Here is a 17,024-nt window from a genome sequence, read left to right on the forward strand (position 1 = left end):
CTCTTTGAAATAATACCGGCTGCAGAAGCGTAGCAGATAAAAGCATATGAGAAGGAGCATAATAAGAGACAATGGATTTTTCAGAATAAGAGATCTTTCATTAAAGCTCCACTCGTAAACAAAGTTTATATAGTACCACAGGATTAAAGTGAAACTTTCTGAAAATAGGACTCTTCCTCGGCCGGAATATACCCAGTCTTAAATAAGAGGGCACTAGGTAAGACGTATGAAATACAGTTAGGAGGTATAGGCAAATAATGTCAGTCTGTTAAATAAAATCCTCAAAAGCACACTGTAAAGAAGAAATTCATCAAATATTGTCTTACAGGTAGGTTTGTCTGAGCAAAGAAGATGTTTTTGAGTTCAATCCCTACGTTGAATCCACATATTTGAAAATATGTAGTTATTATTTTTAAGCTAAAATTGTCTTAAAATAATCTGAATAAAAGCTTTAAAATGTCTGATGTGGCCAGTACATTATCTTCGCAATTCCTTGTTTTAAAGTGCGAAAAGCTTTAAATTAAGTATTAGTTTTGGTGATCGTGTGTAAAAAAAAAAAAAAAAAAAAAGAAAGAAAAAAGAAAAAGGAAAACTTATTTATTGTTTCAATAAATGTAAAGGTCTGCATTGGGGCATTTTGGGTAACATTTCAAGGTATAACTGACATTGTGTAAAAACTGGTTTTTCTAAATTTATATCAACTTAATCAAATGCCTGCCTCTTTATTTCTTTTATAAAGAATTATTGAGAGGTTATTATTTATTGAACGGTTGAACAATATATAATTTAACATTCATAGACATTCAAAATCACCTTTGGGTACATTTTCCTTGCCTGATGAAGATTTGCACATATCCATATTGATCTCATAGGTCCTCTTCCACCGTCTGATGGTAACCGTTATTGCATGACAATTATTGACAGCTTTACCAGATGACCAGAAGTTATACGTGCTGCCGATATGTGAGTTCAGACTACTTGTAAAGTGATAGTGCATAACTGGATAGCTATATTTGGCTGCCTTGTGTCAATAACAACTGATCTAGGCCGTCGAAATTTTGAACCTCATTTATTTAAGGATTTAATGAAGATTTTGGATGCACATCGCATTAGAACTACTGCTTATCATCCTCGCTCCAATTGGCTGATTTAGAGAGTTCGTAGGCAACTTAAAAGTGCAATAATTGCAATAATGGCTCATAACAATCCAAACTGGTCTGAAATTCTGCTTATACTTCTGTTGGGTATCAGATCTGCCATTACGGAAGATATAAATGCTACTTGTACCGAACTTGTTTACGGTACCACACTTATATTACCCTCAAATATGCTGAACATTACTAATTTCGTACCTCCTTTTGAATCTTATGCTTCACATGTTCGATCTGTCATGCATTCAGTTAGACCGATTCAATCCCCTAAGCGTGTCCGACCATCAATTTATATACGTCCGGCACTTAAAACCTGTTTTCATGTATTTCTGCATATCGATTCTCTTAAACCCGCTCTAACTCCACCTTACACTGGTCCTCACGCCGTTGTTAAACGAATGGACAAAAATTTTATTATTGAGGTAAATAACAAAAACATTACAGTTTCAATCGCTCGCTTAAAACCAGCGTATGTGTTGTCGGAACGTATAGATACACCTACAGTGGGTACAAAAAGTATTTGCACACATACATTTTTCTTCACAATTCATAAGAAAATGAATTAAGAAATACAAAAATTGGCATTTAAAACATAGAATAAGCTTATTTATTTAAATTAATTACAAAAAATATAATATTATTCATAAAAAAATATTTTTGCAGCAATATTAAAATATCTTATGTCAAAAAAGTATTTGCACACTCAACTCAACTTTAGCAAATTTGAGTTTTTATGCTATTATTTGACAGTCATCCCGCAGTAAATAACATACGTAAGGAGACTATAAAAGGAGGTGTTATAGAAACGTTATCAGTTGATTGTCGATTTCAAATTGTAATGGCAACTAAGAAAACTGAATTGCCGATTTCGTTGCGAGAAAAAATTGTTTCTCTACGTGAAAATGGCCTAAGTTATTACTTCTCTACTGTTCGGTATGTTATAAAACGTCATAAAGAAAGAGGATCTACATCAAATAATTTGCGTTCTGGATACTCAAAGAAACTTTCACTGCGAATGAAGTGAAAACTCATAAGAGAAGCATCGAAAAATCCATTTATTAGTGCAATTACTTTAGCCAATGATGTCGCTTCAACATCTTGAGTTCAAATCTGTGTCCAAAGTTTTCGAAATGTCCTGCACGATGCAAACATTTATGGGAGATCTCCAAGGAAAAAACCTCTCATAACTAAACGAAATAGATTGAAGAGACTTGAATTCTGTAAGGACTATATCAATAAGCCAATTGATTTCTGGAAAAATGTCATATTCACCGACGAGAGTAAGTTCAATATCTTTAAATCAGATGGCAGGAAATTAGTTTGGAGAAAACCTTGTACTGCTTTTCATACCAAAAATATGTTACCTACAGTTAAACATGGAGGAGGTTCTGTTATGATTTGGGGGTGCATGGCTAGCAAAGGAGTTGGTACTTTGTGTTTCATCGATGGGAATATGACAGCTCGAACCTATATTGATGTGTTGCGAGATAACTTGCCACAAAGTGCAATAAAATTGGGTATCAGTAATTCGTAATATTTTCAGCAAGACTATGATCCTAGCACACAGACGGTATAACACGTATGTGGTTGCTTTATAACGTACCCAGAAAACATGCCACTCCACCACAATCACCAGACTTAAATCCTTTGAAATATTTATGAAATTCTTTGGATTTAAAAATGAGAAAAAGGAAGATTTCAAGCAAATCTGCCCTTATTGAAGAGTGATAGAATACTGAGCCTACTGTTACAGAAAATCTAATTAAATCAATGCCAGCAAGATTACAAGCAGTAATAGATGCTAAAGGAATGCATACTAAATATTATTTATTTGAAATTTGCTTATATATTTTATTTCTTTTGTATTCATGCAGGTGTGCAAATACTTTTTTGATACGAGATATTTTAATTTTTGCTACAAAAAAGCATTGTTATTTATATTATTGTAATTTTTCTGTTTGTTTTGGATGATTAAACTTATTCTGATTTGGCAATACCAATTTATTTATTTCTTAATGCTTCTTTTTATGAATTGCAAACAAAAATGTAGGTGTGCAAATACTTTTTCTACCCACTGTATCATTCCACACAAAAATGTCCGTGTGAAGACTCAAAAATTACTCCAAAACAAGTAAGTACTTGCAGTCGACGTCGCGTTCCTTTTCGCAAAAAAAAAAAAAACTGATCACTGTATTATGATTGAAATTTTTCTCTTGTGGTCTGCTGCAAAAGTTACAATAAATACTTGACTAATTTATTTTGCATACGTTTGAGAGTTGCTTAAAATTCTCATTTTCATTATTTTTGTTTTTGTTTAATTTAGATATTTTGTTTAATTAAGATAGGCATTCTATTGTTATATATTTCAAATAGAAATTGAAGTATACTATTACTTGTATATTATAATTCATATATTTTGTATTTTTTGTTTTCTGTACATACATTTTAAAGTATAACTTTTATTCCAATGTGTATTTCTTAAATTAGAATTTTGCAATCAACTCCTTTTGCGTCCTGCCTGTGTCACTAGGGAACGGGGATAATCTGTGGCAGTATTATGTTCGGCTTGGCCGCCAGATGATACTACGGTGGTTTCGTAAGAACTCCCAGCGCGACCAGCGAACTCACACACATTACCCTTAGCTCGAGTGTAAGGATGTTCAAATATTTGTGCAAAGGTTTTTCTGTTTTAACGAATAGTTTTGTTAACATATAGTTGTGTTAATGAATAGGAGTGTTAATAAAGTTGTATTTTATCAATGTGGAGTCATGTCTTTGAAGATTAACAACCGAACCATATCCTTCACACATCATACGCCTGTCCTTGACAAGAGTCTTGGACATCATACATCTGACAGTAAGACTCTTTGCTTAGTTCTGTCCCCAATTTTGAAGGAGAGCACCCCGAGGGGGACTTGCTCGACGGTCTTCCACCTCTTTTCCCCTATCACCACCCTCTCGACAGGACTTTCAGTTCGCCACATATTTAGAGTTCCTCTATGCCATACAGACACTATATACATTCAAAAACATCCATACCTTCTCCAAGATTCGAACCAGGGGACTTCGGCATGGCAGTCAAAGTCGCTAAACTCTATCCCGGTTGAGTAGCATAAATTAACAGCTGCAGCTTTATGTACTTTGATATTAGAAATTGAAATTCGAATAAAAGATGAATGCACTTCTAAATAATTTTTGCATTACCCTCAGTTATTCAAGCTTCTTAATACACATCTGCATTACATCTTAATTAGCATTTATCGCAGCACGGTTTTTACTTTTGAACATTTATTAAAAATTATAATAAATAATAACTTTAATTATGAAACACATTTCTTCAGTCATATATGTATCGCAGATTAGAGCTGCATTTATTCTGCATTGCATGTTCATCTTCGTACTACTTGAACACCAGAATTAATTATTTAGCTGCTTATCAATACTGACTATCTGTATTGCTGATATTCAGCTAGTTCAGTAGATAATACTTGCATCATCCATTTTTTTTTAAATCCTGGAGAGTGTTTTATTGATTTCTTTTATCATAACAAGCACATATTTACTGTATAAAAGCTGTAATATGTATTTTATGTTAAAAGGGTCAAGACATATTTTACTCATCTACAATAAAATTCAAAAAATTAAGTAATACAAACAGAAAGAAAAGAAATGATTGAAAATTGAAAAGAAATAAAGGCATTGAAAGTTTTTTTTCGGTTTTCTTAATTTACTTGTATATGACATTGCTGCCAAAATTAGAAATTATTGCCAATACTTGCAATATGCAATATTTTATTTAATTTCCAAATTAAAATTTGTCGACTGCTTATCAGTATAACATAATATAACTTAATAAATAAGCTCTTTGTAATCTCTATTTATACAATTTAAGTTGAAGACGTACACAGAATATTCTGAGGTAAATCTTATAAATTTGGAACAAATTTTGAGTAGAATTCAATGCGAAGGAAAAACGAATGGGAAAGAAACGGACATTTAAGAATTGTGTAACAATTAATCGGATTTTTATATATTTCCATGGCTATTTTAAATATAATCTGTCATTGAATTACAAAATTTTTCCTAACATTAATTTTTGTATTCTAGTAGCAATCATTGGTACTACTTAATTTTCTCGGCCCCGTGATAAACCGCCAAATTATATCAGTTTTTTCCAGTTTATTGCATTTACTGAATATGAAGAACCGCGTGATATCCTAACAGTATTTTTTCAATTTAAGTTTCCAAATCATAATTCAAGTTCCAAATAGGGAAGAAAGCACACTGATATTATCGATTGCAGAGTACGCACTAAAGATATATTCAGATTTTTAATAATTCAGATTCTGAATCTTGACAATATATTCATATTTTTGCCGAGACTTTAAGACTGACACGAGCTTTAAAAGTCTGGTTATAGCTATTTAATTGTGTTGATCCAACAACAGGTACTCGCACCCAAGATGTAGAAAGACTGCGGGACTATGTTAAATGGCGAAACATAAAGCAAAGGGGTACTGCTCCACGTCATCTAAAATCGTATCTTTCGGAATTCATGTTGTGGAAATCTTTTCGAAAGATAAGCCTTTTGATGCCATATTAAAAGTAATTGCGAAGATATGGCAGAAAATCTATACACGAGTATTTTAAACTTGGCGATATTCTTGGCGCCGCGTTGCTAACGACGGCCATGAAAATCAAATAACCCAATCATTGAATCAAAGAACAGAATGTTTTTCCTTGATTTTTTGCCACTCAATTTTTTTTACTCATTTATAACAGTATTTACGTTTAGTATTAAATCTAGATTCATAACTTAATACTAGATCTAATTCAGTAATTTAATGCTACACTGAATAGAAATCAATCTTAAGTGCTTGTAATTTAGTATTAAACAACAAAATCATTTTCAGAACGATTCTTGCGTTCTAATAGCAATCACAGTATCATCGAACGTTTAGAACTCAAATTTTGTTAATTCATTATGTCCTCGAATATTTTCTTTCTGTTGTCCGCTGTACGTGTAAGTTTGAACAACACTTTTTGATGGTTCCATCGTGCAGTTTGATATGGACTATGAAATATCCTCCATAAGTACCTTTAACAGTTTTAAAGTTATACATAGATATAAGAAGCAATCAAAAAAATTTCACAATCGGGAGCTCAAATTCCATTGAAGTTAAGTTTGCAAGTCAAAACATGAGATGAGATGTTACAATTTGCGTTACCAAGGAATCTCTATACAATTACATAAACTTCCAATCTGAAAAGCAATTTTTAAAATTTGACGTCTTATTCTAAAAACCTCAACCTACAAAATTGCTATTGAAAGAACCTTTAATCAAGGAACCTTTCTTCAGCTCTCGTGCTTTAACTTCTTGCGAGTAGTAAGTCCGATAAGATTTTGCATTCTTCTAGTATTCTTCGCATTTTAATTTATGACGGGATTTCAGGATTTTAAAGGTTTCAGGGTAATTTGCTACCATAGGATGTCGGGAGAAAAATTTAAATTGATTTTTTTTTAATTTCCTTCAGAAATTAATGAGAAAATTCAAATTCTTGTATTTTATTTTCAAAACCTTTTAATGATTCTGTTTATAAAATATTATGTTTAATATATTTTCTTAAAATCTTTTTAAATTCTTTTATTTCCATTTTCAAATTATTGAATATGCTTAACAATACAGCATACAAAAATAATTTATAACCTGCAATATGCAATATTTCACATCAGTCTTAATGACACATTAAATATCATTGTCCCTTTCGCAAAACTATTATATGCAATTTCCATACTTAATTATATTTTCTTAAGAAAGGTTTTACAAAACCATTTCGGTGAACTGAAAGATCTTGGACCAGTTGCTAATATATAATTTTGTATTTAAAATTAGGCATAAAATTAACCTTAGATTGGTGAAGATTTTTAAATAAAATTCTATCAATTCGAAATATTTTTACTAGTTTTTTCGACATCTTTTGTTGTAAATTCAAGTTTCAATCAATAACAAGCCATTATTTGACGGATGTTGTAAAACTCTTACTGCGTATAGAGAACAATGCTTGCAACAGAAATTTGTCTGCAGAAACATGATATAATTGTGTTTCTAGAGTTTTAAGAAAATGCAGAGTGTTTCTAAATTTTATATAGTTATTAGCCCAAAGGGCGTTAGCCCAGAAGGTTTATAAATTTCGTTTTGGCATTTTGCGTTAGTTCACTATAAAAGTCAGAATCACTTTTCAAATTGCTGCCACCAAATTTTGCATTATATTTAAAGAAATTAAATAATGAAGAATTTGCATGAATGTAGGTATGTTTCCGCATGGTGAAAAAACAACGATACTTAGAGACATCAACTCTTGAATAACGTAGTCTTCCATTTGAATATGTGCATCTGGAAGCTCAAATTTGGAAGCTAAGCTGGAATTGGTTTTATTAACTATTTCATATTTTGTCAAACTTTAAATTTTTGATTAACAAACTCAACGATTTCAAAGCGTACCATTAACTTTAACATCAGGTGCATCTTCAATCATGGATATTTTATGCGCAAGGTTTCTTTACATTACTTCCTGGTATTATGTCGGTAGCGTAGCAACGCAAAGACGTTACAATATCAAACGGTATTTTGCGTTAAATGACTTTAAATCTCTGCATCGCTTTTTAAATCTCGTTTTGAATCCCTCTTTAGAAAAACGCCACTTCGCAATATAAAATCTGAAGTTTTCAGATTTTGTTTAAAATTTCATTGAAGATTCTTTTCTGAAATATCAGCAATCATTTTCAGTATTTAAGTCAATCGTTTCAAGAATCAGAGTTACAGAACAATATTACCATTCTTGTATAGATTTTTAGAACAATCAGGCCCAACAGCAGCCAAGCTGTAAAGTCGCTGAACACTGATATTTCGATCAGGGGTTCGAATCTTGGCAAACGGGCAGACTGTATTGGCATTTTCTCGGTTTACCCAAGGTAACACGTATATCGGCCAGTTTCTCTTAGAAAATATTTCACAAAGTTATCCATCTCATTAGGCAAATAATGCTCGAGCATTTTATTATAATTAAATAAACCAAACCAATTTGAATTATCAGTGATTCAAAATCTTAAATCTTAAGGGATCAAATCCAAAATGTATGTATCTTACAGAACAGTATTATACTTAGGGTACTTTTTCAGAGTTATCAGTTGCTCAGTGCTTTAATTTGATATCTTATCACAGATCTGAAATCTCTAATGCTCTATATATTTTATTGAGTAATTTGCACAGTGAAATGTTTCCAGATGTTACACGTTTTGCAGGTGCAATATCTTACTCTGCTAACTGCATTGTTTTGACCTGCTCAAAGCTAGTAACAGAGCTATGGAAAGCTTGTCAGAAATCATGAAAAGAAGTATTTATTCGCAACTAGTTTAGCTCTTTCTTCCTTCCTAGTTCCGTACCTTGATGTCTGATGTATCTTCTTAAATATGTGTTAAAATATCCATCTTCGAGCACGGCGGAATTAAAAAATCCAATTTATGAAGTTAATGAAAACTGTATATCATTTGTTATCATTTTGATTTATTACTTTATCTTAGCATCAGCCTACTTAATTTATATAATAAAAGCAATGAAAGATAAATTGGTGGTGTGTATTTGTGTATGTGTGTATGTGAAGTATGATGTCGATTTGGATACTTTTGATGTCACTAAATCATACGTATAAAATAAAATGCTATACATTGTTTTATCTTATAAAAGTTTTTTTCCCATGCTTAATAAGATCTGAGTTTTATTTGTCTTGTATTTTAATGTAAATCTTGAATATATCAAAAACGGCTGTTTTATTATATTTAAATAGCTCAAAATTCCGAAACCCATTATATATTTCATAATTCGTTGAACTAAACTTAAAGCATTGAAGCAGATATGAAGAAGATTACATTTAATTGAGTCAATCGTAATAACGAGAAAATTGCATTTGCTCAATAACTTAACAATTTAATAGTTTGAAATCCTAATATGAGCATCAAATAATTTTTAAATCAGTTTTATCTTTTCTTTAAGTTAATTTTATTACTTGATACTTCTGCTGACTTAATACTGAATAGATTATTCTTTATGATGATGGTAATGAGTTAAGAAAATAAATTTCGTCGGCATAATTTAATTAATTCAGCATCTCTGTACATTATGCTCTCGATTAGCCGTGCCAGTTAAACCATGGATATGCATGGCTGACTGGAAATGTAGATAATCCAAAAATGAGTCTGCAAAATTTTAATTAATGTGCAGGTGTGGTAAAAAATTAACTCTTTCAGCTGACCTGCTTAAAAAAATATTTAATTACAAATAACATTTATAGCATTTACGTTAATTTTCGTTTTTTCCCTACTGATTCTGATTATTTTCAGTCACTGCATCAATAAAATTTTGTTTGATAAAGAATTCCTTGGAATTATTCTTGTCTTGCTCTATCTACACTTACATTTCTATAACTTTAAATGCTCAGTTATCAAGATTTGCGCTATATAGCATCAATCTTTTTACATATCTGAATTCTAATTAAGTTTTAAAATTTCCTCCTTATCTTACCAGTATTCTTATCTCTTTATCAAAAGTCATAAATTTGTTCTAATTTCATCTGCTTCAAAGTTCTTGGCAACGAAATTGTGATAATTCGTAAGAACAAGTACCCGCAAGCTGATAATATGCTATTCAGTTGTAAGTGTGTGTGATTATGGCAAAGCCTCGAGGGCTCTCTGCCTAAGGGGAGGAAATCCTCCGTGGAGGACTTTCTAAGGGAAACTGGCTCGTATACACGTTACACATGGGGAAAACCACGAAAATGCCCATGCAGCCAGCCCGTTTGCGGGATTCGAACCTCGGACCGAACTGCCAGTGTTCAGCGACTTTACCGCTCGGCCGTTGGTATTCTGTTCAGTTGTAAGCAGAGCTCAAATTGCGCCGAATCCCACTGGAGCCTGGATTCAGAACTTCTCCGTTTTTGAGGTAAACCGTAATTCTAGCCGGAACGAACCGTAGCCCGAAATAAAAGAGCTCGGGCACTTCTTTTACGTTCTTCGTCGGAGCTCTATATAAAAGCGCTTCAGCACTTTTAACACAGAGTCTGAGTAGATTAATTTTACTTTAATAATAAATATATCTTAAAAATAGATTCTAACTTCTGAATGCACGTTAACTGAGCAACAAACACTTCGACGGAGATTCAGACTTTTAAGGAAAGAAAACCTACATACATATCAAAGGCTTATTTTCCAGGTATTGCAAAGAATTTATGAGACAGGGTAAAATCTTTCCTTTCCGAAAGTATTAAAAGTGATTACCTTATTCGTGAACTTCCATCGTGATCCCCCATAGCAAAGCCTCTGCAGTCTTTTGACCTACTACTTAAGCAATTACTGGGACGAAAATTGTCACTTGTGCACACCCTTCGTTTGTACTCACGTTGTTTTCGGATCGGATTCGGGGATCCTTTTTCCCAGTTGCGTTTTATTTGGCAGCTAGATTTGTATTGGCAGGGCATCGCAGTCAGAAAGCGCTGTACTCTTCTCTCTTTGTTTTCTCCGTTAAAATTTCTTTCTATATATATTTATACTGTATCTATTATTCTGTCTATTCACATTAGTGGCACTTTAATCGTTTAACCCTTTTCCATTAGTAAGTCATACCATATAATCAGAGCTTACACGTTAACTAATTCGTCATACCATTTATTCAGAGCTTAAATTCAGTCAAAGGCTGGCTGAGTTATTTCTTAGTATTTAAATGTAAATGTAAATCCAGTCTGAGACCCAAACAAGATGAATTCCGAGTTTCTTTTAATTTACTACTTATCACAAGTTTAATAATATATTATATTTTTATTTATGTCTTTGTATTTTATTAAATTTTAACTTTAATTTGATTATTGAATTATTTTAATTATTTGTTATTTTATTATTTTAGTTGTTTTATTCATTTAGGTTTTTTCCTTTCTTTCTGACGACCTTCCATATTGCTCGGTACTAATTTAAAAATTAATCCTTGGTTGTAAGGTTTATTTTATCTAAAAAATTATTTCAATGGCATTTCTCTTCTGCGTCTTCTATTTCTTCTTTTGACCTTCACTAAAATGCAAATTAGTTTGAATTTAAAATGCGAGTGAAGCTGAAGTATAAAAAAAGTACTGTGGCAGTCACTCAACATAGCTTCATAGACTGAGAAGAAAAGCGTGTCACGTAGCTGGTCTGTGGATTTTTCGGGTGACCTTCGTAACCGTCAGAGAGTATGTGTTGTTGTTGTGACGTATCTCACTTGTCTGTCAGTTATATCAGAACAAGCTCACGAAATTTATCGTGGCAAGGAGTGCAAGATTGCACCTGTCGTTGGCAAGAGCCTTGAGCACCAAACAGGTTGTCAGTACGATTTCGCTCATTTCCGCCCCAACTGTGATGGAAAGCACACCGGGGGGGACGGATGCGAGGGTCTCCTATTACTAACCTCTCGAGAGGACTTTCATCTCGCTATATATCGAGTGCTTCTATGCCCCACGGACACTATACATTTACAAACATCCATGCCTTCTCCGCGGTTCAAACTCGGGCCCTTCGGTATCAGAGAGTATGTTAGAATCTCTATTACTGCAGCCGAATACTTTACTCAGTGTAAATGTAATATATTTGACTGAATGCTACTGCAATATCATATATAATACCCGAAGCACCTTCTCAAGAAGTTTTTTTTTTTTTATTATGCATTAGCTAATGCACATTTTAAAGTTATGCTGTATGTAATATTAAAGTATTCTGCTCTTTTGTAGACTTTTTATGCAAAAAAGATACTTTAAATTTGAGATTATTTACAAAATATTCAATACCGGGTTCTGAAATATATAACCATCTTGAACGTGCTTGCAAATCTAATGTCCAAATAAACTAACAATGTAACAACTATTAAAAGAGTAAGAAGTCCTTTTAGAAACAAAATTATTTTAATACGACATAATAGTTTTTTTTTTTTTTTTTTTTTTTTTTTTTTTTTTTCATTACAAATAAAAAGCGGTTATTTTTTTCCCTCCTAAAAAATCACTTTCATATTTTTTTTTTTCAACTCAAATTAATTTTCCGTTTCCTCTTTCCCGTTGGAAAGATTACAGAAGAAGAGGGAGGAATTTAAATCGTTTCTTTTGCAATTTATGTTTGCCAGGAACAGACATGAGATTAAAACTATCCTCACGAAACAGCGTACAAAAAGAAAAAAGCTTTCTATTTTTTTTAATCCAGTCCTCCATCCATTCGTGCTTTGAAATAAGAATCCTCATCCTAAGAAATGATGATTTAAGGACAAGAGAACACGTTCGATTTACACTATTCATCTTACAAGAGTTATTTATTTTACTCGTGCTTTTTTTCCCAATTTTAGTTTTAAAAAATATTCTATAAGATTTAAAGTACGGAAATAGGGTCTTTTGTTAGCGTTTACTTATATATTTATTTTCATTAAAAGCGGATGCGAGTAAAAGGGAGTGAAGTATATCCATATTTGAAGCATATCTTATCTTCTTTTTAGATCAGGTTTCGAAACTTCATTCCTCGTTGTTTACATCTATGGTGTATGATTTCTTCTCTAATGATGTCTGCTCTTATTTTCTTCTGTGCTACTTTGTTAGAAGTGTCTAGAGAAAAAGAAATATATTTCCTAAATCGCCGATCTTTAAAATGTTTCTAAAATGAACCTGATAAAAAAATGAATAATTAGAAAAAAAGCTTATAAACATTTAATTAGTGAATTAAATTCCGAACTTGGGAAATGCTTTCTCGTCGCGCAGGTTATGAGGAATAATGCACATTAAGAACGAATTCTGCCGTTGCCGAGATTCGAACCACGAATTTTTCAGTTGTTAATTGGATCTGCTAACCACTTACGTCACCTGGAGCACGCAAAGGAGAATGCAGTAATCTTCACATTATAAACCACTTAAACAGCGTAAGTACCTAAGAGCAAGACCCATGAAAAATCAAATGTATCCTTACTGGGATTCGACACCTAATCCGACCAATTGCTAGGTAAATACTCTAACCACTTACATTACAACAGTGAGGAGGAAAAATGCGATTACTCTGCAACTTAATGTAGCAAAAGCCGTCTGTTTCCTAATCGAAATTGTTTGTCTGATTACATACGGTGAGGCATACAAAAGATATCTACCAAAGTTGGTAGCTGACAGTTGAAAGTAGACAAGAGCACCAGTACTAGATTCGATATTAGATTTATTATTTTCATATTTATGATTTTCTTGATGTACTTTTTCGCTTTTCTTATGAGGAAGACAACAAGATATACGAGTTGGAGTGATTTAGGATAGGTGACGAATCTGGAGATCTATTGCAACAGGGCATCTGAATAGATATGGGAACCGTTTCTTAATTCATCGCAGATATAGGTGAAATGACGTACCTCTGGAGTGTGGTTAGAGTAGGATTCATGGCTTATCATGGTTTATTTTGGGGGTAACTATTAATCTATCGCTTTGAGGAATGTGGATTTTAGCACTACAGGAAGCATGGAACTATGCCTATCTAACCATCAAAGATGACGGTGAAGTACTGGTGTTCTCGTCTTCCGTCATCTGTCACATATTAGCCTATCAGCATCACCAGTTTGTAACATATTTGAAACTCCTCCTGCCGTTTTCCATGACATCTCATTCTCTTTGTCATGCTACTCTTTTTTTGTTGCAGATATGCAACGGGCTGACTTCTTAGTCATAGTATGTGAGTGAGTGAGTGCACCGCTATGATGGCAGGCGCTGTTTGTTGTTATATTTTGTGTGAGTTTTTTTGCAAGTATATATGCTTGTTCACTTATTTCGTATCCTTTCATGTTTTTTTGATCCACGACGTAAATCACGACATATCATTCAAGAAGCCTTCATACTCGATTAGCTTTACCATTATATAGTACTTAATATTCTGGATAAAAGAAAGCAATTCAGGCTGAAAGGACTGGAAAATCAATATTCATGTTAGTCAGAGACACAATATTTTTCTGTAGAATTAGAAATATTTATCAGTAAATTAAGAAGGGATAATAGTTGCACAGAAAATTAGCTAAATAAATATTACTTAAAATAAATGAGTGAAATACAGATATGTTTAGCTCGTTAGTCATGATTGTTGCTTCTCGAGAGCTAACAGAATGTAATTAAAACTTCCAAATGACTGCCACTCGAATATTAAGATGTTGGATAGCTAAATACTATTGTAGAAGTTTCTCTTGGCCTTGATTGGTGACTTAACCAGCGGCCGCGTGAGAATTTCATCATGTCTTCCGTAAATTGCACGAGTATTAGCCATTTTTTTCTAAGAATGTGTTTAAAAAAAACGCGGATTACAGCGAATTTTTTATTACAGCAAGATTACTCAAATATGGCTACAATAGAATATTGTTGCGAAATGCCCAGCTGCCGTGTTCTTCCCACAAAGTGGTTTTAGGGTTGGCAGAAAGTAGTAGGAAAACGCAGGGTTGCCAGATGTGGCGCGAAATCGCCCATTTGGCGACAAAAATGGCTATATGTCATAGACGGAGCGAGAATATTCTAGAACGCATTCTTGGAGGTTTTCTCGAGAATATTCTCGAAGGTGGGTTAAAGCTATACATACGCTTCCTGTTTTGAGTTCAGAAATTAACGAAATTAACTTGAGAGCGATCGACCGATCGGGAGCTGTGCTTTAGTGCTTTACCGTGAAGCTGTCTTTACCGTTATAGCCAGACTGAGCTGCTGATTTTTTCAGAGTGTTTACCGTAAGTTTTCGACGACTGTAAAAGTGTCTTTGGAACTGTCCTGTGTAATAGTAGCGAATAAGTTGTGTTTTGATTCTTCATCAAGTGTTATCATTGATTACTCCAAATCTACGAACCTGTAGATCGCAACAATATAGTAAACGCAAAGCAAGGTTTTATATAATACTTTAAAAGGTACTACACTTCTGAAGTCGAGTTTCTCAACAAACTTAAGAATATAAGAAACTTATTCCTGGATACATGTGATGTTCACCATTGTATCTATTTGATACTATATCATGCATCATAATCTTGTTAGCAGAAGTAACTCTATGGTTCTCTGCATATGATTTATCCGCAAACTGTATTCTTTTCAGTGATATTTTTGTAACCTATTGATTCTCAGACGAAATTCTAATTATGTAAGAAATTTGGAGTATATCAAGCGGTGTAATTGAAGATCAATAATTTTTTTTTTACTTTTAGCTTTTTTTAGTCAGATGCGTTTTCAGGAAAATATTTTGCATTTCAACAACCTCGTGATAAAGATTTTTTTTCCCAAACAAAAGTGTGGTTAGAAAGACAGAATTTTTAGAAATTTATTCATATTTGCTGTGTTTCAGATACCACTTTTGTGAGATTTCATGAAATTCCTGATTCAAGCTTTGATAATTGCCTTTTATTGAAAGGGTTTAAGCACCTAAGTCACCTGCCGCAACTGTTTAAGCACTTTTTAAATGAGAAATTCCCCTGTAATACATAGCTGAGAATTACTGAGGCTATTAGGTTATTTCGAAGCAGGAGATATGAAAAATGAGCAATGCTTTCGCCGGGAATTCTAACCACGGACTTCTCGAATACGCGCCGAACGTGCAGACCACTACACTACGAAGGCACGCTAAGAACGCGGGAGAAATACCTTATATACTCCCCTGTTAAAGGGCGATTGGGGATTAGGGCAATCCAGTCACTAAATCCTGGTGGCGGAGAACCATCACCCACATCACTTTTTAGTTCGGACGCCACTATAGAGACATTTAGGTTATTTCGAAGCAGGAGATGGGAAAAATGAGTAATGCTCAAGGAATTTTATTTGTAGTTGACCTTAAGAGAGGAAGTACGTGACAGAAAGGTCAAAGGTTGCTACTTGACTTTCGATTTAAGTCATTCAGGTTTTTGGCGATTGAGGGTCCGGTTGTTGGCCAAGTGAAGAAGGGCGCGCATGCGCGATCACCCTTATTTCCGCATTCAGGGGTTGAAAACGCAAATTTTGCCAAAATTAAGGGGGCGATAATTGAAGCCATAGTGGGAGCCCGCGTTTGTGAAGGAGACGAAGAAAATTAGAGTTGAATCACTTACTAGCTTGCTGAACTTACTTTTGGACGTTACTCTTGAAAACTGGCTTGAAAGCGATAGACAAGATGTAATTTACGAAGAGAGATGTTTCCCGGCGGGGAGCGGCAAATATGCTCCCCGGCCGCGTTTTGGTTAAGAGGCGAGATTGAAGAGGTATGAATATTTGCTGAAAGATTTAAAGACTTTACTCACTTACTCTTGGAAAGACTTTTTTTTCGGTGGGACACTTTTTCGTGCGAGACTTGGAGAGACGTACTTGTTTGCGGAACTTACCTTGAACGTTACTCTTGAAACTTGCTCTGGGACTGAGGGTTCTAAACGATGTACTTTACGAAGAGAGATGCTCCCCTGCCGCCGAATTATGCTTGCGTTACTCGTTTAGCTCTCGTTCAGAACTGATTTGTTCTAAGCGATCTGTTTGCACTTTTCTTCAATGCAACCGTGAAATTATCAGACATCATTGCTTGACATTATTTTTAGGAGCGGAAGAACTCTTTTCCTGCTAAAAAATACGACCTAATTTCATGGTTAATTTTTTAATGCCACTGAACTAAAAAAAAATCTGTTTATGATGAAAATTGATTCAAAGTACATTATTCTTGCCTACTTCTGCTTTTGTTCACACGTGATCTTCTTTTAACCGTTTGAACTGGCTAAGATACAAATTTAAGATGGTTATTCCTTTCAAAACTTTAAGCACGAGTTTTTAAATTGATTTTTTCACTTGCTTATCTGCAAATCATTATGA

The 17,024-nt window shown here is 33.6% G+C and overlaps 1 protein-coding gene across 2 annotated transcripts in view; it reads left to right on the forward strand.

The window, feature by feature from the left end:
* LOC118192073 (uncharacterized) overlaps positions 1-17,024 on the forward strand; it is a 544,392-nt gene that overhangs the window by 320,627 nt on the left and 206,741 nt on the right. Inside the window, exon 4 of one of the 2 annotated variants that reach the window (XM_085825578.1) lies at positions 3,639-3,902. The exons of the other annotated variant lie outside the window; for it this stretch is intronic. Within the exon in view, the coding sequence (XP_085681704.1) occupies positions 3,639-3,794 (156 nt within the window). The 3' untranslated portion in view covers positions 3,795-3,902. Of the gene's footprint in view, positions 1-3,638; positions 3,903-17,024 lie in introns of those variants that run through there. 2 annotated transcript variants of the gene reach the window in all.

Source organism: Stegodyphus dumicola, chromosome 10 (assembly GCF_044657685.1).
Source record: "Stegodyphus dumicola isolate Sdum_Otavi_A_Nest chromosome 10, ASM4465768v1".
Lineage (NCBI taxonomy): Eukaryota > Metazoa > Arthropoda > Arachnida > Araneae > Eresidae > Stegodyphus > Stegodyphus dumicola.